Source organism: Staurois parvus, unplaced genomic scaffold, assembly GCF_062004578.1.
Source record: "Staurois parvus isolate SC_StPar_1 unplaced genomic scaffold, SC_StPar_1.0 ptg000704l, whole genome shotgun sequence".
In the NCBI taxonomy this organism is placed as follows: domain Eukaryota; kingdom Metazoa; phylum Chordata; class Amphibia; order Anura; family Ranidae; genus Staurois; species Staurois parvus.
Window position 1 is genome coordinate 3,099,532 of NW_028318500.1, and position 21,410 is coordinate 3,120,941.

The 21,410-nt window shown below is 40.6% G+C and overlaps 1 protein-coding gene across 1 annotated transcript; it reads right to left on the minus strand.

Moving 5' to 3' along the window:
* Positions 1-5,425: 5,425 nt before the first annotated feature.
* LOC149445915 (D-dopachrome decarboxylase-B-like) lies at positions 5,426-21,117 on the minus strand. The gene is made up of 3 exons (XM_089653201.1): positions 20,941-21,117; positions 12,205-12,380; positions 5,426-5,742 (listed from the first exon to the last, which is right to left on the minus strand). Exons 1-3 carry the CDS (start codon positions 21,046-21,048, stop codon positions 5,667-5,669), a joined length of 360 nt encoding a protein of 119 aa, XP_089509327.1. The 5' UTR covers positions 21,049-21,117; the 3' UTR covers positions 5,426-5,666.
* Positions 21,118-21,410: the final 293 nt, after the last annotated feature.

A 21,410-nucleotide genomic window follows, 5' to 3' on the forward strand; every position in this document is an offset into this window, starting at 1 on the left:
AAGGAGACTGCAGTTCAGGCTCGCTCCTGAAAGCCAGCACATCATCCAAGAAGTCAGCAAGGGGCTCCGTGTTGGGATGCTCTGGTGTTTTGGGGATTATGCCACCCATACATGTCTTATGGTCACTTGGTTGCTCCTCTTTTGACATAAGTGTAGCTTTGGTCTCAGACATGTAGTCCCTTAAGGAAAGCACTTCAGGCCATATTTGGGGGATCTTTGGCCCTTCACGTCTCAGATTGGGCCACAGAAACTCCTCACTTAAGCAGGTCAGGTAGACTTAGTTTAACTATCAATTTAACTTTCAATTCAGGATTCTGGACCAATGACAGTCAGAGAGATTAGGTCAGAAGATATGGATCATGCCCTTTATAAAAGTGAGTCTAAACTGGTGGTTGGAGAAGCAGAATCTTCTGCAGTGTCATTCCCTTCTGAGAACCTAGTGGCTGGTGGTGAAGTCAAATGCTAGCGAAGTCGATGGGAATCCCTATTTCAGGACCAATGGGCTCAGGGCCAATGGCCTTTTCAAGAATGCAATATGGTGCCCAGCAACCTGGAGTTGAGAGTGGCATTTCAGGCTCTCCTAGCCTTTGGTCACCTGATACGTTGCGGAACTGTCCTAATGAAGTTAGATGACAGCTGTGGCTTACATTCGGTAGAAGGGGAAGCACTCTCAGTCTTTCCCTCCTGAAGGAAGTCTCTCAGATTTAAAAGTGGGCCCAAATCAATCTCCTGCCGCTCAGCACAGAGTACACTTTAGAATGCCCCATGTAAATCAGGCCTTGGGTGTCTAGCGCTGGTGTGAATGACAGTGGCAAGAAGCCGATTCCTTCAGCTGTTTTTTCCACCTATCTGCGGCTGCTGAGCCTTTTACCTTTCAATGACAAGCCAGCGGCGACCACTGCTATCCACAGCTGTCCATAGAACTAGCAATTTCCTTCAGTGATCGCGATTAGGTGCACACACATATTTTTGTTTTAGGTTTATAACAGCTTTAAGAATGAACTTCTAGAATTCGCTCCCTTTCGGTCTGTTATCAGTAACTCTCATCAGTTACATTGTTTCCAGTTCTCTCTGTGAAATACAGAACACCTGTCACTATGTTATAGAGAAGAATTACAGATGTTCTGTAGTCTTAGTACACTTCCTTTTCTAAGGTGACAATACAACACCTCCATAGACACAGTTAGGCGAGGGAGTGTCTTCACCCTGTGCGAATACTTGTGTTACTGGCAAGATCACCAGGGAGAATAAGGGAAAAAAGAAAACAAATGCATCCGCCACATCTGAGAACTGGTAAGCTGTGATATCTTACATTTTTGTTCTTGACAGATTTAAAACACAGATTAATGCACAGCAATTGGATGCAAAAAAAAGGATTGCTGCTTTAATTTTGTATATTGGATGAAAGCCTCATGAGAGTTGCTGAGTATAGTACTGTCCTCTGGGATGGTGTGCCCGTGTCTAAATGAGCACAGGAACATCTGCAGGTATTAATCCCCAGACAATCACTTACACTCACAGTGCCAAGAGATGTTCTACTAGGAAACACATCTTTGGACAAGCGCAATACATAAAAGCACATAGCATGTAGTGTTTTCACTAACTTGCATTTTTTTTTTATGTATATCACTTTATTATCTGACATATTTTGTGTGTAAACATCAATTCACAAACATTATTACAAAGATTTTCACAGACTGAAAATAATCATTATTGCAAATAACACATGCATTTTAGTTTAGTGAATTGAGGCTTTTGTGAGATAAATAATTCATGAGAGAAAAATTTCAACAGTCACTTGCTCATGCATGCAAAAAGAAATTTACACCAAAAGCAATATTTCTGTTTGTGAAAAAATCATTTTTAGGAAAAACAAAATCAGAAGATAAATTTACTTATTCATTTTAGTGAAATAGGGCCAATTAATACCGTGCCTGCATCTGAATCGCACAGGCACGGTGCATGCATGACCTCTGATGTCTGTAGTCTACGAACTGACACTTCCTGTGTATACATACTATATATCCCACAATCTCCCAGTCTAGCACTGATGCAGGTGAGAACTACACAGTAATTTGATCTGACACAGCCACAAATAGTGCAATTAACAGAGAGATCACCATGCCGGAAGAGATGTGTTTTCATCACATCAGCATCCTCACATTTGTAATGTAACACAAAGGAAATGGTCTGGCATGGATTGGACACTGTGTGACCCAGAACAAGAAGTTGTCTGGTTTCTTTAGTGAATAGGGACATACTGATTGAATACAGGAACATAGAGAAATCGATCAGCCATAGTACTACATACTGTAGCAGCAAATTTCTAAGTGAGAACAAATTGTTGCCTACATAACCTGTAACCACCTCCAACAGGTGCCTAACTACAAATCACAAGGCTTTCCAAGCAATACATAGGTACAGCATACATTGCACCAATCCCAATACTAGTAAAGAAAAAATACATATTTATTGTTATCAAGAAATAACTTTTGCAATGTATTAGTTGAATAACAATCTTTGTATAGGAGGAATATTTCTAGGCACATTGCCAGGAATGCAGTGGAGAAGGTAAAAAGTTAGGATGAGAAACAAAAGATGGGCCAGAAACAAAACAAAAAGATGGGCCAGACTGGCCTCTCCTGCTCAGACAGTGCCTTTCTTCATTTCAGGCTGCAAAGCAACAAAATGTGATTATTTTAAAAGGAGAGTGATTCTTTTCTATGTCCACTGTATAATGTTGCATACATTATAAACAATTTGCAATACATTTTAGTCACATTGTCCCTGCTACTTTCAGCACTCACTTATGGTCTATTACAGCTACACCAAGCAATCTTTGCCTTTATAAAAAAAAAAAAAGCTAATAAAAGTTTTTTGGGAAAATCAGCCATATTGGGTTGCTACTGCTATATGCAAGTCAATTAATGGTGTAAACGTAAACTAAATTATTACACATGCAATTTATGTGATGACACAATATGCTGTTTCTGGTGGTGTCCCTTACAATCCGCAACATGTTCTGTCAAACCATGTACTGCTTCAAGGAGAACCCCAAGCATGTAATTTGAAAGACGTTTGCAGTTTCAGTGTTGCTCTTTAAATACTAAGTTCACCTTTAGAGTATATAACATGTTACACCCAATATTTGGGAATGTGTGAATGAATAAACTACATATCCTGTCTGCCACCATGGCAGATGACTTGTAGTTCTCAATGGACTACGAGTGCACTGATCAGTACAATCATAGTCCATCCACCCTTCCTCCAGCTTTCTAACTGAAAACCCATACAGAGGTATGGGCAGAAAGCTGGAGGGAGGGTATGCAGGAGCTTAATATCACACCCTCAATTCACTTGTGGCAATTGTGCGTGACAGCCACAGACATGGACACTGACAGCCATCTTGTTAGGTCGTGGCCATGTTGTCTCTCCTGTCCTGCCTCCTCCCTTTTGAATGGAATGTGAGGCTGTGGGTGAACGGAGTTCAAAAGGCCACTTATCCTAGATGAGCACAGCTGGATGAGCTTCATGGCTGTAAACAACTAATTGGTCTGGTCCCAGGGGATCTTCTTTGAAAAACTACTTTGCCTCCGATCGTAAAATAATAACTCAGTCAGTCATGCCCTGTTAGGCCATTAGAGCTAGAGTGTGCCATAAAACGTACATTCTACGAGTCATTTTTCATACAAATTCATAAACTTCAGCAGGAACTGGGCACCTTAATATGACGTACATATTTGGATAGGTCATTTTAATATGAGTCAAACGAGACCTTGCAGGACTATATCAGAACCTACGAAAGAACATAGAGCAGTCTCTTTTATCCGGAGTGGCAAGATATGCTACGTTTAGTATCTGTGCGTTCGGAACATAATTCGAAATATTGATCTGCCAGTTGCTAGGATGCTACCTGTACCTATTGAAGGGTATTGACCGTAGTATGAACTTGGAAGGGATTTGGTCATAACCTTGGTTACCGCCTAACACCCATCCCCAAATGGGACGATTGGTCATTTGTTTGCAGGAGACACCCCTTTGGAGATGATAGAAAAAGACTGACAGCCTGGAGAAAAATTAGCTCTCCTTTTAAGATCGATCAGAAACCATCTTGAGAGCAAAGGCAACCTTTTGTTCGGACACTTGGATTCTAATCAAACCAAGGTATTCTGCCTTCTGAACTTTTTTATTTCTCTGTTGTTTTATTGCTCTTTTTATATATTTGTTACATCTTTTTCTGTAAATATTTTAAAATTGCACCATTTTGACCTTTTTTAGTAATAAATCCTATTTTCTGAAAAGAGTTGAACTGTCTCTAAAGCTTTTAATGCAAACTAAAGAATCCCTGTCTCTGAAGAGTGCTACTGTGTGTAATAATCCTCTGAATACATCTGTCTGTGGTGACAGTGTGTTACAGACACTCATACTAATATCATAGTGTTACTGCTAAGATTTGTGAGTTTCCTCCTTCTCTGTAAAGAAGGTGGTGGTGGCAGTGTGAAGGGTTAATTGCATAATTAACCTGACCCAGTAACAATCACTCTTAGACTGCTGGCACATAGACTGTGGTCCTACGAGCTGGAAAATCTTTGTGCAGGGCGCAACTGAGAATGGCATTGTTACGCAAGTGACAGAGCAGTGCAAGATCAGCTGGTCCTTTGGTCACGGGTTGGTGAGAAGGACTGGGGTCTGACGCCGCACACCGTCACATCACTGATCATGGAATTCAATGTTTTTCAGACTCCTGTAGGAAAAAAAATATAAATGCACATTTTTTTTTCTGCTAAAATATGTGCATGGATTACTTTTTTCCTTAAAAGGAGAACGTAGCCTTTAAACTTCCTGAAAAGTCCATCTCCCTATGGAACAATAAAATAAAAAAAAAATAATATTTTAAAAAAAAGTTTGTCTCCCAGGCCACTGCCCACCTCTCCATGCCCTTTGTTTAGCAATCCATTGCCATTACTGATTTCTAAGATACAGTTCCAATTGCCTTCAAAAGGGGTCAAGATTCACGATCCAAACTTCAGTCCAGTTTGCCAAACCTGCATTGAACCAAACCCATGGTATATTCGTCTCATGCCTAGCTGAGATCGGCTCATTATTCAATTGATGAAGGTGCATGTACACAGAAATTAAATTAGAACCTATGAAACTGGTTATATCACTAGTAGTTTCACTATCAAATTTCCATTGATGTATTTTTTTTTTTGGGGGGGGGGGGGGGGGGGGTGCTGTTTCAGTCCTGTTTCTTTACAGTCTATTTCTTGTTAGGGAAAAAAAAAAAAATATCTTACATTATTTTCAAATGCTCTTAAAATGAATGTTTCTTCAAGAACTGTAAGGCAGTTTGCATGAGAAAGAGAAAATAAAGAACAATAATAAGGCAGGTACAAACAATTCACTTATCTACACACAGGCAGCATTAGTTGTAATACTTTATTAGCACAACATAGCATACTGTTAGTGTGTAAATCTTCACTGACTCAAACATGTAGCTGTAAAACTGACAGATACTGAAACTGCTGATCCCGATGTTCTCTAATCTGCAGGGAATTAATTTCATTATGTAAAGATCATGGATAGTATATTTAAAAGAAAGAATATCGTGAAATGCTTTCCAATAAAACGTCTGAAATGGTTGTATACTCTTCAGTATTAGTAAGTCATAACAGATATGTCATAACTGTTCCATTTTTCCCAATCTGCCAAGGCTCCAGAGGGTGAAAGCGCAGCAGAACCCTACAGAAAAAAAAAGAAGGCCAAAAGAAAAAAATGTTATAGAATATGGTTGATATTTATTAAAAATTAATTTTAGTAATGTACAGAATCTGAAAGCCAATACTGCTCAAAGCTAGCACTTCAATTCAGGATTTTGCTGTTGGAACAATACCAAATCACCGCTTTAAATTTACAGGTTTATGACAGTCACTGCAAAACCAAATTAGGGTGTCAGGATTCCATTAATTTGTAAAGCACCGCACAAACTGTTATATAAATCATGTATAGTAAATAGTAATGACTCCTGCTGCAAGAGAGGGACACCTTTATCATTGTCTTGTAGGTGGGTGCAGAGACAATATGTGCAGATGTTTTGTCAGCACAGAGATATAAGAAGTTGACAGGTAGATGCAACAAATCAGTGTTGATATGAAAAGGAAATATTAGATTCAGGTGGATAAAACCTTAAAAGTATAATTCACACCTAGCCAGTCTGTAGCAGTTAGTTACATATTATGTTGTGCTAAAGCAGCCCATTCATTTCATATTTTAATTTAGGATACTTTGTGGACTTACGCTCCTTCACGATCATCCTGCGCCCTGGACATTCCAAACTGTTTAGGGGACACTGGGGCAGGTGGGAAGGGGGTTAAAGAAAAAAGGGACATGCTTTGCAGGACAGTGGTTCACAAGAGGCAATCGACATCAAAATGAAACGATTCCCCTAAAAACAGGAGTGAAGGCCTTCTGCACCCTGTTAGGCTCAGACGACTGGTTACCAAGAGACTGAGCACTAAGTTATGGAAGGCTGGAGGAGCATTGCACGTGCCTACATACCCTGAAGTAGCAAGGTTTTTTTTAGTCACAGTGGATAAGGTGACAACACTAGAGATAGCACACAAAGAGCCGGCACCACATACAGTTGTGTTCAAAATAAATAGCAGTGTGTTGAAAAAAAGTGAATACAGCTCAAAATTCTTCTAATAGCTTTTATTTCCATACACACAAATGCATTGGGAACACTACATATTCTATTCCAAATCAAAACATGAAGAAAAATAACAAATTTGTGTTCCTCTAAAAAAAAGAAAAAAAAAAAAGAAATTGAAGAAAAGTGAATATTAGACTGTTCAAAAAAATAGCAGTGTTTGTATTCTTCTTTACAAACTCAAACATTCACTATATAAACTGAAAAATGTTTGAAGATTTTGCTTTCCTTTGAATCACTTAATTAATATTTAGTTGTATAAGCACTGTTTCTGAGAACTGCTGTACATCTGTGTTGCATGGAGTCAACCAACTTCTGGCACCTGTGAACAGGTATTCCAGCCCAGGATGATTGGACTACATTCCACAGTTCTTCTCTATTTCTTGGTTTTGCCTCAGAAACTGCATTGTTGATGTCACCCCACAAGTTTTCTATTGGATTAAGATCCGGGGATTGGGCTGGCCACTCCATAACGTCAATCTTGTTGGTCTGGAACCAAGATGTTGCACGTTTAGTGCTGTGTTTGGGGTCGTTGTCTTGTTGGAACACCCATTTCAAGGGCATTTCCTCTTCAGCATAAGGCAGCATGACCTCTTCAAGTATTCTGATGTATTCAAACTGATCCATGATCCCTGGTATGCGAAAAATAGGCCCAACACCGTAGTATGAGAAACATCCCCATATCATGATGCTTGCACCACCATGCTTCACTGTCTTCACAGTGTACTGTGGCTTGAATTCAGTGTTTGGGGGTCGTCTGACAAACTGTCTCCGGCCACTAAACCCAAAAAGAACAATCTTGCTTTCATCAGTCCACAAAATGTTGCGCCATTTCTCTTTAGGCCAGTCAATGTGCTCTTTGGCAAATTGTAACCTCTTCAGCACGTCTTTTTTTCAACAGTGGGACTTTGCGGGGGCTTCTTGCAGAGAGCTTGGCTTCACATAGGCGTCTTCTAATTGTAACAGTACTCACAGGTAACTTTACACCTTCTTTGGTCTTCCTGGAGCTGATTGTTGGCTGAGTCCTTGCCATTTTGACTATTCTTCTATCCATTCGAATGGTAGTTTTTCGCTTTCTTCCACATCTTTCAAGTTTTGGTTGCCATTTTAAAGCATTTGCAATCATTTTAGCTGAGCAGTCTATCATTTTCTGCACTTCTTTATACGTTTTCCCCTTTCCAATCAAGTTTTTAATCAAGGTACGCTGTTCTTCAGAACAATGTCTGGAACGACCCATTTTCCTCAGAAAATCAGAAAGAAATGCACTGTAACCAGCATGTACAACATTTGCTGCCTTCCTTCCTTAAATAAGGGCAATAATTGCCACCTGTTTTTCAAAGAATGAATGACCTCACTAATAGAACTCCACACTGCTATTATTTTGAACATGCCCCTTTCAATTAGTGATTCAATTACACAGAATCAGCAGCATGCATGTCATGACTGTTGGGTCTGTTGGATTTCTATTACTCTACTACACCTGCTAGTAAATTATTTGCCATGTAGAAATATCATTTCTACCAAAAACAGTGATTGATCAGGTTAGTGATGTCTGACTGCTATTATTTTGAACACAGCTGTATTTACCACTGCATAGCCTGACCGGTAATAAAAAAAAAAAAAAAAAAAACCCCACACACACAACACACCACACACACTTCTGCATGCAGCTCCCCCCTCAGTCACCTCCTATACTCAGACCAGAGTCCGATCTTGATCCAGCGATATGCACAAGAGCAGCGGCTCTCCAGGCTCTCTGCCTCTTCATTGGCTCCCACTACAGTCAATTTCAGCTATTGAGGAAGGGGCTGAGCCATGCTCTGTGTGTCTTATGGAGACACAGAGCTGGCTTGGAAGTGAGCATGCACGAGTGCCTCCATAGCAAAGTGCTTGCTATGGGGGCACTAGTTGGCAGAGGGGAGGTAGCCAGGAGTACCGGTGGGGGACCCAAGAAGGAGTATTGGTGATGCTCTGTGTAAAACCATTGCAGAGAACAGGTAAGTACAGTATGACATGTTTGTAATTTTTTTTTGTTTTTGCAAAGACAATCTTTTACAAGCACTTTAACCACTTGCCCTCCTGAGGATTTAACCCCCCTCCCCCTCCCATTGTTTGCGTTACTTTAACTGACAATCATGTGGTCATGCAACGCTATACCCAAATAATATGTATGTCCTTTTTTCCCACGAATTGAGCTTTATGGTCACCTGTGCGTTTATTTTTTCAGCGCACTCACACTTTGAATGACAATTGCGCGGTCATACAACACTGTACCCAAACTAAAATTTTATCATTTTCTTCACACAACTAGAGCTTTCTTTTGGTGGTATTTAATAATCGCCAGGGTTTTTATTTTTTGCTAAATTAACAAAAAAAGACCGAAAATTTAAAAAAAAAAAAAAAATCCCAATATGTGTAAATTAATTGGTTTATGTGAAAGTTAAAGCATTTACAAATGGCGGTATAGATACTGGAATTTTTTTTTTTTTTTTTTTTTTTTTTAAACTAATAATGGTGGTGATCAGCAACTTCGTGCAACAGGCATTCTGACACTGGTGGGGGAACTGACTTGTTGTCACTGACATCCCCAGTGACACCAATACAGTGATCTGAGAAGAGAAAAAAAAAAAAAAAAAAAAACACACCACACCACACACACAGTACTAAAGGCACTAATGGTGGCGTTGGTAGGGCACGTGCCCCCTGCCCGGAAATGCTAAAATTACTAATTATAATAAACACACACACACACACACACACACACACACACACACACGTGATTTTGCTCACCCCTGCCACCATGTAGCAATTTACAGTGAAGGAAATAAGTATTTGATCCCCTGCTAATTTTGAATGTTTGCCCACTCACAAAGAAATGATCAGTCTAAAAATCGAAAAGGTTGGTGTATTGTAACACAGACAGAATAGCAACAAAAAATTCAAAAGAAATGCATGTCTAACAAATTATGCACTGATTTGCATATTTATGAGGGAAATAAGTATTTGATCCCCTTCACAAAACACGACTTAGTACTTGGTGGCAAATCCCTTGTTGGCAATCACAGAGGTCAGACGTTTCCTGTAGTTGGCCACCAGGTTTGCACACATCTCAGGAAGGATTTTGGCCCACTCCTCTTGGCAGATCCTCTCCAAGTTATTAAGGTTTGGCAGCTGACATTTGGCAACTCAAACTTTCAGTTCCTTTCACAGATTTTCAATCGGATTAAGATCTGGAGACTGGCTAGGCCACTCCTTAATGTGCTTCTTCTTGAGCCACTCCTTTGTTACCTTGGCTATGTGTTTTGGGTCATTGTCATGCTGGAACACCCATCCACGACCCATTTTCAATGCCCTGGCTGAGGGAAGAAGGTTCTCACCCAAGATTTGACAGTAGATTGCCCCGTCCATCGTCCCTTTGATGTTGGGCAGTTGTCCTGTCCCCTTAGCAGAAAAACACTCCCAAAGCAGAATGTTTCCGCCACCATGTTTGACAGCTGGGATGGTATTCTTGGGGTCATAGGCAGCATTCCTCCTCCTCCAAACACGGCGAGTTGAGTTGATGCCAAAGAGCTCGATTTTGGTCTCATCTGACCACAACACTTTCAGCCAGTCCTCTGCATCATTCAGATGTTCAGTGGCAAATTTCAGATGGACCTGGATATGTGCTTTCTTGAGCAGAGGGACCTTGCGGGCACTGCAGGATTTCAATCCTTGTCGGCGTAGTGTGTTACCAATTGTTTTTTTAGGCAACTGTGGTCCCAGCTGCCTGGAGATCATTGACAAGATCCTCACGTGTAGTTCTGGGATGATTCCTCACTGTTCTCATGATCATTGACACTCCACGAGGTGAGATCTTGCATGGTGCACAAGACCTAGGCAGACCGCGGTTGTTTTGGGTCTCTTCCATTTGTGAATGATTGCACCAACTGTTGTCACCTTCTCACCAAGCTGCTTGGCAATCGTTTGGTAGCCCAGTCCAGCCTTGTGTAGGTCTACAATCTTGTCCCTGACATCCTTGGACAGCTCATTGGTCTTTGCCATGGTGGAGAGTTTGGAATCTGATTGTTTGATTGCTCCAGTGGACAGGTGTCTTTTATACAGGTAACAAGATGAGATTAGCAGCACTCCCTTTAAGAGACTGCTTCTAATCTCAGCTTGTTACCTGTATGAAAGACACCTGGTACCCTATCATTCAGCAGGATTTCTGGCTATCAAATACTTATTTCCCAAGAGATTTGCCACCAAGTACTAAGTCATGTTTTGTGAAGGGGATCAAATACTTATTTCCCTCATGAACATGCAAATCAGTGCATCATTTGTTAGACATGCATTTCTTTTGAACTTTTTGTTGCTATTCCTGTCTCTCAGTGTTACAATACACCTACCATTCGATTTTTAGACTGATCAAAATGCTATGTGAAAAATATTGGAGGAAACGGCAAGAAAAGGCAGAATGTTATAATGGCGTAACTTGGCAGTATGGAATTTGTCATGGGATGTACAATATTTTGGTTCGAGTGACCCTTGCACTTGTAAAACCAGACCAGCAACTGCTAAATATAGCACATCTCCATACAAATTTGTTATTACCCATCTGTTTTTCATGTAAAACCTGAAGTTGTTGCATTTTAAGCACCTCAACCCAAAAATGTACATTTGGTCTGGAATTCCTCCTGAAAAAAGTCACTACTGTGCTGCTCGCTGTTCTCCTTGCTGAAAGCTGACAGGAGGAAGCAAAGCCCTGCCGCTGAACAAATCATGGGAAGTCAGTAATGGGGAAAGGATCAGCTGCATTCATCCTATAGGCCACGTGTGTCAAACACAAGGTCTGTATATCTAATTTGGCCTGTCAAGTCATTTCATGTGGCCCCACGCACCTCTGCTGCAGCTGTGCCACCCCCCTCGTCTCCGCCTCCACTTTATCTCAGCAGTCGGCAGCAGAGAGGAAAACACGACTCCTTCACCAGATCCTGTACTTCTCCATGCAGCCATGGAGAGGCTCATCTGTGACCCCTGCCATCTCAGCAGTCAGCAGCAGAGAGAAGGACAGAATGCCTACACTAGATCCTGCACCTCTATGCAAACTGCAGCGGGGGGGTCTCTGGACATCTAGTCTTGCAGATACAACCAGGCCTCGGAGGGCAATCAAAATGCTAATGCTGTCCTTAATGAAATTGGGTTTAACATCCCTTCTATAGGCAATACTGGAGACAATTGTTTTGCCCTTCACCTTCCTTTTTTGGGGTGCAGCTCCCAGAGGTCCATCAGTTCATATTTAAAATGATAACATTTCCAATGCTAGCAGAATACAGTTTATCTTTCTATATCCTCACAGTAACACAGCCTAGAGTAAAACTTGCATTATTCCATGTGATCAGTCTAAGCATTGTAGAGTTCCTTCCGTCTTTAATATGAGACATTACCAGAAGAAAGATCTCAATGATCCCCTTTAAACTTGCAAACTGACTACATGTATTTTTCAGCAGGTACCTTACCTGTCAGGTGTCAGGTTAAGTTCTTTGGTGAGGAACTCAAAGAGTTTCGAGCTGTGCTCTTTATTCTGTTCTGCTGTTCCCACTACACCAATGGAAGAGATTATCAGCTGGACACATGGTGATGAACAGCCACCAATTAGCAAAGAGGCTCCGCCCCTTACGGTAACATTCACCCTCTATGGAAAAAAAAAAAAAAAAAAAAAAAAAAAACACAAACAAGTTAGTCTGCATAAAAGCTAAAGAGAAACTAGCAATTGTGTTATTTTAGTCTCCAGCCTAGGCTGCTATCCCTGTCTCAAGTGGGAAACCATTGCAATAAACTATTAGAGGGTTCATTAAGAAAATAGCAGTATGGCCGCACCACAGATTAAGAAAAAAAAAAAAAAAAAAAAAAAAAGAAAATGTTTAAAGAAAATACAGATTTACTTCAAGGGGAAAATATTAGAATTAGAGACTTTAGTTACAATGAAGAAAACATTATGAATTCAATATGGCTGCAGTACTGTTCATTGTAGTAACAGGACCTTACACAACTTCAATGGACCCCTGACCCAGCAGGTGTACTATATTTCTGATCACGGTGACCTTCACCACTAATGTGCCTGGGTCTACTACAGTGATAATTGTGACGATCGCGCGTCAGACTCCAGCCCTTCTCACCAAACTCGTGACCGAAGGACTAGCCAATCAAAAACTGCGGTGTCACGTGTGTAACAATGCCACGCCCAGCTGCACAACGATTTTCCAGCTAATGGACCACAAATCGATGTACCGGCAGCCTGGGTACAATTGTTACTGGGTCAGGTTAATAACGCAATTAACCCTTGACACTGCCACCACCTCCTTTTTGTACAGAGAAATGAGGAAACTCAGCAATAACACTATGATGGTTGAGATAATCGTCTGTATAGCAATGTCACCGCAGACAGGTTATACAGAGGGTTAAACACACACAGTAGCGCTCTTTTAGAGGCAGGAATTCATAAGTTGCAATAAAGAGCTGTAGAAACAGTTCAACACTTTCAGAAAGTAGGATTTATTACTAAAAAAGGTCAAAAGGGTGCAATAAAAATATTTAGAGAAAAAAAAATAAATCTGATGTAACCAATATATAAATATACAGAGAACAATAGCACAGCAAAGAGAAGGAGGTTAAAGGGTTAAAGTACTTGCCAGTCAGCCTTGGGTTAAGCAGATCAAGTTTCAGAGCAAAAGGGCACAGTCTCCCAAGTTGGTTCTGATGTTAAACGGGAGAATTCTTCAACTTTCACACTTAGGCCTGACAGCCTATTTTGTAGTCCCCCAGCAGGAAGTGTCTCTGAAGCCAAGGACCAATGCCTCATTTGGCGAGGGGTTGTCTGGGCGGAGACCGAAACTAGAACCAAAATCTCTAATAGCTCATATCTTTTCCTAGGCACAAGTAACATTCCACCCACGGGTAGATTATTATGCAGACGCATCTGAGGAACGGTTAGATATGAAATACATACTTGAATGGTTCAAGAGATGTAATTTTCTGCTTTCCTATATATTCCAGCCAAGGAAAGTGACATATCAAACTGTTTGTCTAATCGTGGCCAATCTGAAGATATGCCTGTTTTTTATGTAAGTCTCTCATATTCCAAGATATGAGACATAGGAAAAAAATGGATTTTAAAAGTGTTATCTAGTTTCTTACTCCTCTGGAATGTCTTTGAACTCAGGGGAAGGCTTGGGTTATCCTTTTATGAGGTGCCAGATTGCACAGCTTCCCAGCCAGCCCGGCACCCAGCTCAGAGATGTCTGCTGTGCCCTGGCCTGCCTGTGACACTTCCAACACACACACCGACCAAATGTCACTGTGGGACTCAGAGAGGGAGGGGGAGAATGAGGAAATATATGTTTGTACAAGATGGATGATCCTTTGCCAAGATGGAGGTTGGAGCAAAATGGTTGAACCGCGTCCATCTCTGTGGGTACGATTGCTACAATAATGACCTCTAATCCATGTCATGTTATTCCACAAATGCGATCAATCTTCTTGGATCCATTTGTATTTTTCCTGTGCACACCTTTTACCAACTCATTTATCAGCTAATAATACAAATACAATTATTTCCAAACTGTTATAAGTAGTGCAACCTATTTACAGTTTATAAAAAGATTAGGATTCTGAATCCAAGAAAAAAAAAAAAAAAAATATTAGAAGGTTTTTATTATTATGGGTTCCGTGAAACCAGAAAAAAAAAACATTACAATGACGCTAAAATAAAAAGATCATCAACAAACCCTTATAATGTATAACTAAATGCAATTTTTTTAGTTTTGGCTAGAGGCATTTGCACATTTTTTTTTAACTCTTCCATTTCCAGTTGCTGTCCAAAGCCTTCTTTCTTCATGAAAAATGCATGCAAAAGCGGTTTCCCGGTACTCAAATGGATCTAGCACACCATAGTTTGAGGTTTTGCATGAAAGAAAATATGTTAGACACTACTGCAATAATTTCTGCACAGAAATGAGCTGGAACACATCCAAACACCACAAAAAAAAAAAAAAAAGTTAAGTTCAGCAAATACTGCTCTCTCTGCTTCTGTTCTCCCCATTTCTCTCAATATATCTGAAATAGTTTGTTTTTTACGGTTTTTCAGTGCATTCCGGAAGGTCTCCTGAGGTTATCTTTAAAAAACGCTTCTAAGCGCAAACGCTCATAAACGTGGTATGCAAACGCGGCTAAACAGACGTTTAACCTACGTTTTCCAGCAGTCAGTTTCCATCGTTCAGAAGTGTCCAGTGTACATGGAGCCTTAATCAACAAAATAGAATAGAGGAGAAATCTACCACTAATTCTTGTGATGCCCCAGGATTCCCTCACTTGGTCACACCAATCCCAACATTGAAATCGTGCAACTTACAGTTAAGTCACACGATTTCAAAGTCGGAAGACATGCAGGTTTGAGGCGACACAGAAGTCTATGCAAATTGCACCAAAATAAGGGCATGCACTACCTTTAGAAATTGGTGTGGCTCCCAACCAAGTCAGAACTGCACCAATATGACCGCTGTAATTGCTGACAATAGGATGCGACTTGCAAGTTGTATGGCATGCAAATCGCATGCCAAGCAGCACCCATTGTGACGGGGGTCTTAGAAGGATTTCTTTTTTACTTCCGATTTTGGCTATGGGGTAGGAAGTGTAGGGAGGGAACCTTTGCAATAGGGACACAGCTAGCAAAAAATCTGAAGGGGTTCCCTCCCTCACTTACTCTAAAATAAAAGAAAGTCTAAGTTCCTGACAAAACTGTTGTTTCAGTTTTGGTTTTCGTGGTGAACGGGTTTACGGCTAGGTTCACATCTATGCAGGTTGTGGCTGAAGAATTTTTCTGGCATGTTTTGCAATGTGTTTTTGAACACTTTTTCCGTGGTTTTTTTCTGGCTAATAGGAACGTAAAACAGTTCGGTTCATGTAGAGTGACTTTGAAGCTACGTAAGTGCCAGAGAGTGTAAAGTCACACTGCATGAACAGAATTGTCATACTTTCCTATTAGCCAAAAAAAAGTGCCAAAAACACAAAAAAAAAAAAAAAAAAAAAAAAAAACCCACCCTTGCATTTTTGGCGCAGGTCCATTGAAATCTATTACACGCAAAATGCAACCTGCTGGGGGAAAAAAAAAAAGACCCTTTCCAAAAAACGCATCAACGCAAAACAGATGTGAACTAGATCCAGAAGAAACCATGGTAAATGGAATAAAGTGCGTTTTTGCAAAACACACTGAAAACCACAAGGCTAAAACTTATTTCTTCTTTAATGATCCCCACTGGTGAAAATTTTCAACTACTTCCTACCCCCTGCTACAGGGACAGGAAGTGCACATAAATCTTCAAAGCAGACACAAGAACAACAATAGAACAATAAAACACTTGTTTATGAAGTGGGCGAGGGTAATACATATCAGGATTTTATTGTTCCTTGTATGACTCCTGTCCTAGTGGCGGTCTATGCATCAAGGTGTTACTAAAACTCTAAGTTACCCCAGGTTCACACGTAAGCGGTTTCTGCAGTGTTTTGCACAAACTCAGTACAGTCCATTTAATAGGATTTCCTATGGGACATGTTCACATCTCTGTGTTTTCACCTGATCTGATGCGAGTTTTTGGAAAGGGTCAGGGACTTTTTTGAAAGCAAAAAGTTGTATTTTTGGTTTTATAGATGTCAATGGAAATGCTGCAGAAAAGCATATAAAGTATAAGTGCAGCGCTATAAATGCATGTAACATAAATAACATCTTACACATTAAATCAATAAAGTGCAAAGAAGTGTGTCAAAAGTGCAACTGTGTGCATCAATATGCGTCCATGACAACTGTAAATGTAATACAGCGGGCAGTAAAACTGCTAATGTCCTTTATGATAAAGGTAATTATTCGAAGTGCCAAAGTGCAGAATTTCATGAAAGGAATCAGCTGCCTTGGACAGATGTACACTCACCAGACAGTAAACAATAATGTGAATTTGTTTATATCACACATCTGGGGGTGCAGTGGTATACTGACAGCTCCCGATTTAATCCTGCAGCTCCATCCATCCATCGATTGGGGCAGGTCTCCTGTGATCCTGGGGGGAATCAGCTCAGTCACAGGAGCCAAAAAGTGCTTATATAGTGTATTATTTATTTGTAAATTCGCAAGATAATATATAAAAAACAACATCCTTGTGGAGTAAATAAAATCAAGACAAAATATGTACAAAGATGGCCGCCGCTCCTCAGTAATGAGGCTCCACCCAACGTGTTTCGTGTGGTATGGGTGTACCCGAGGACATTCTGTCAGTATACCACTGCACCCCTAGATGTGTGATATAAATAAATGTGCATTATTGTTTACTGTCTGGCGAGTGTATACATCCGTCCCAGGCCGTGGATTCCGTTCATGAAATTCTGCACGTTTGCACTTCATGACTAATTGCCCGTTTGCACTTCGAATAATTACCTTATCATAAAAGGACATTAGCAGTTTTTACTGCCTGCGGTGTTACATTTACAGTTGTCACGGACACATATTGATGCACACAGTTGCACTTTATTGACTTAATGTGATATATGTTACATGCGTTTATAGTGCTGCACTTATACTTTATATGTTGATTTTGGGACTGTTGCCGATATCCTGAGTGCTAGCAGCTATTCTCGTATCAATAGTTCAATATTAATATTTTTATATTTATAATTTATTTAGCGCTCGCTTATACATTATCTATGCAGAAAAGCATGTATTGCGGTTTTGAGGCGTTTTACATCTGCCTAGCAACAAGAAAAAACAAAAAAAAAAACAAAAGAAAACCGCATAAAAAACACAATGCAAAACGCAATGCAGAAACAGCTCAAACACAACCTGCATAGGTGTGAACCTAGCCTAATGGAGAATCTCTCCAGCAGAACACAATCAAAACCGGATATTCGAACCCTTTTGAACTCAACCCAAAATGTTAAGTATATGTATTTTTGCTGGAGATGGGCTTTAAAGGGTCAGAATTCCCAAAACTACCATTTCACCTCGGGTAGACTGCAGTTCCTATATTTTCTTAGTTTTCTGGCAACAGAAGTGTTCAGATCCATGCATATGCTAAAGGGTCCTTCATCCAGGATTCCATGGAATCCTGAGGGTACTTTTAGAAGTTGCTAGGAGTTCTTTGACAATTGAGCATTGGCCCTTTTCTAGCCTTTATCCTGCTCTTGGGGCAGTATTCCTCCCACTGACACCAACAATGGGGCATATTTCTTCCACTGAGACCAGTGATCATGTGCTATACCTCCCACTAATACCAATGATGGGGTACTACTCTTCCTCCTACCAGCCACCAACCCAGAGGCCTCCTACGGGCCACCAAACCTGAGGCCTCCTACCCTGAGGCCATCTGTATTCTCACTGATGCTAGGCCCAGGACATTTTCTACTCCAGCTGGCTACAATCCACCCCCCATAAAGTTTGAAGGACAATAAACTGGCCCTTTGTTTGAAAGGTCACCTGGTCTAGGAGATACAGGAGCAGGATGGATTTCTTAGCCTATCCCCTGCTCCAGCCAGATCTCTGATCTGCTCTCCTTTCCCAATCTGTGGACTGCACCTTGGTGTTGTCACGTACAATACAAGGCTATTAACTATTTACTGTACGTGATGGGGACTAGTGAGTGAGTGGTGATGCCTTAAGCCAAGTTTAAACTTGCGTCTAAACCTCCCACTGTCTGGATCACTCTGAAAAGTGATCCAAACACAAATTGCTTTTCAGATGCAAAGGTGGTAAATAGGGGATATGTTCAGAACCACAAGAAGAACCAGAGAAGCAGTTAATCTTCAATCACATAAGGATTTATTGTGCACACAGAACTAATGTGCGGGGAATCAGGAGAGCGTCGATCTCCAAAAATATAGGTGGTGTTACATCAGTTTACAAAAAGTACCTCAAGATAAGGAATTAACTTTAATTTCCATTGGTCAATTAATTACTGTCCAATCAACTGCAAGGACAGCTTTGGTTGGGTTGTTCTTGATGCATCTAAACAATTGTGTCTGCATGTACTAGACGTATAGTGCTTTAGCAAGGAGTCTAAAGCTGGCCATAAACATATAGGTTTTCGGTCGCAAATTTTCTTTTCAAGAATAATTGTTCGATTTTCTAATCGTTAGTGGGATCAAATCCATGTTTGTTTTCGACAGCAGTGATGGGAAAGTTCAATGGGACAGAAAGGGAAAAAAAAAAAAACTTCTCAATCACATGAATTTTTTGGCCAGTATATGTAGTTATCATTCAGAAATTATATTACATTTTAAAAGTGAATGTTAAAATCAAAAGACCATTTTCAAATGGCATTCGTCGATTCATCGAATGTACAAAGAATTTTCATACGACTTTTCTTAAGAATATTCTCGTCTGAAAATCTACAAGTGTATGGCCTGCTTTAGAGTATGGCTGGCTGTAGACTATGCAATTTTCTTTCCTTCAACCACAGTTTGAAGGAAAGAAAATCACTGGATTGCCCTATCAGCAAAGTCAGTGTTGACAGTGGGAGGTTTTCCCGCCCTGAGATTACAAGGATGGGTATAGCCGCTGGCAGTGATAGCATGAAAAAAAAAAACAAAACCTGACAGGCTGGTTGTACAGAAGTCAATCAATAGATGAACTTCAGTACAACCAGCCTGCCCATAGATGGATCCAAATTCAGTCGGTTACTGCTGAACCAGCCAAATTTTCATCTGTCCATGGCTGGCTTAAAGTGTTACTAAACCCACAACAGTAAAATCATTCTGTATATTCCTTAAAATATGCTTGTTATACTCACTGTGGAACCTAAGGGGTTAATCCTCTACATTGAATAAAAATGCTGTTTGATCCTGACTTCTGATCTTCGCCTTCTTCCTGTGCTTCCCTCTCATCTCCTGATAAGACATATCGTGTGGAGTCACTCGATATGCACATGCTCAGTTTGGTGTGTATGGCTAAAGAAGTTTTTTTCTTTCTTGGGAGAGTGCATGTGATCAGCGCAGGGCCAATCAGCACTGTCCAGACAGAGGTTCTGCATGCTCCTAAAGCAGAATGAAAACTCCTCCTACAAAGCTTTAACCAGTGCTCTGCTGGACACTGATAGAAGTCACAAGACTGCTCTAACTGCTGATGAGAAAAAAAAAAAAAAAAAAAAAAAAAAAAAAAAAAAAAAAAAAAAAAAAAGGTACTTAGCAGTTTATATTTACTAAAATAATTGCATTTCCATGTTGTGTGTACTGTGGGAGATCAGATATAGTGAATGCAGGGTCCTGGGTTTAGTAACACTTTAAAGCAGAAGTCCAGTGGGAATTAAAAAATAAATAAAATGTCAACTACAAGACTGTAGTTGCTGACTTAAAAAAAAAAAAAAAAAAAAAAAAAAGGAAGAAGGGGACACTTACCTGTCCCTCGATGCTGTGATGTCCTCTCTCCGGCCGGGTTGATGACCATCCAGTCTCCTCGGCGCCGGCATCTTCAGTGTGGGCACCCGGCTGTGACAGCTTCCAGCTTCACAGCCGGGTGCCCACTGCGCATGTGCAAGAAGCGCTGCGCTTTGTGAATGGCCCCGTAGTCTTCTAGGACCGGTCACGTGTCCCAGAAGACTACAGGCAGAGAGGGGTGATATGACAACTTCCGCTTCCAATCAACGAGGCAATCGCAGCAAAAGTGAGAGCAGGTGCCTGTCAAATTCGGGTACCCACTTTCCAAAGGTGCCAATCCTTAATGGGACAAAGCCTTAAAGTGGAATTTCCGCTTTTGGGCGGAGCTCAGCTTTAAAGGAAGGGTTATAACACCTGTCAGGTTACTTTGCCATCTGTGTTCATTTGGGGAGATGTCCTTTTACTTCCTGTCCCATAGCCAAAACTGGAAATGTCACCAGAACTAGTGTCCCCATTGGAAGATTTCCCTTTATTCCTGTTCTGTTGACAACATAAAGTTTGGAGTTTTCCGTTCACTTTCTTGCTCAGTGATAAAAGTAAACAGAACAAATCGAGATTGCACATCAGAGGAACAACAGACAGCAATAAAAACCTGACAGGTGTCCTTATCCATCGCCAGCTGAAATAATAGAAATCATGGTTACCCAAATGTGAAAACTTGCAGTTTATGATAAATGATTTGCAACTGTCAACAGTTACTGATAGACACCATTTGCTGAATGTCACATTGCAGTGAGCACATACACACGTAGAATGACAATGCAATCTGTTCCTCTACTCACTTCCTTAGGTTTGCCCAGGATGGAGGCAGCAGCCGAGCACAGCTTTTCAGCAAAGTCCCCTGGAATATCCTGCTGGGGAATATTGGTGTCCAGATCCAGGAAAGGCATGATCTCACTTGGCTGCACACAAGCAGATGAATGGCAGCTGAACCAGCAGTCACAAAGTACAAACTGGAAGCGTCTGATTGGTTGAGATCTACTACGCCTCCCAAGTGATGCATTCTTCCTTTAAAGGTGCAGGCACACAGAAATGCAGATCTGCCACATGTTCAAAGATGAAACTTTCGTAGAAAATTCAGCATACGTTGATATTTGTATTTAATTGGTGGATTATAAAAAAAAAAAGGATATTATTATTATAAAACAGGATTTCTATAACGCCAACAGTTTACGCAACGCTTTACAACATAGGGGCAGACAGCACAATTACAATACAAATTAATCACTTGCCCTCCTGAAGATTTAGCCCC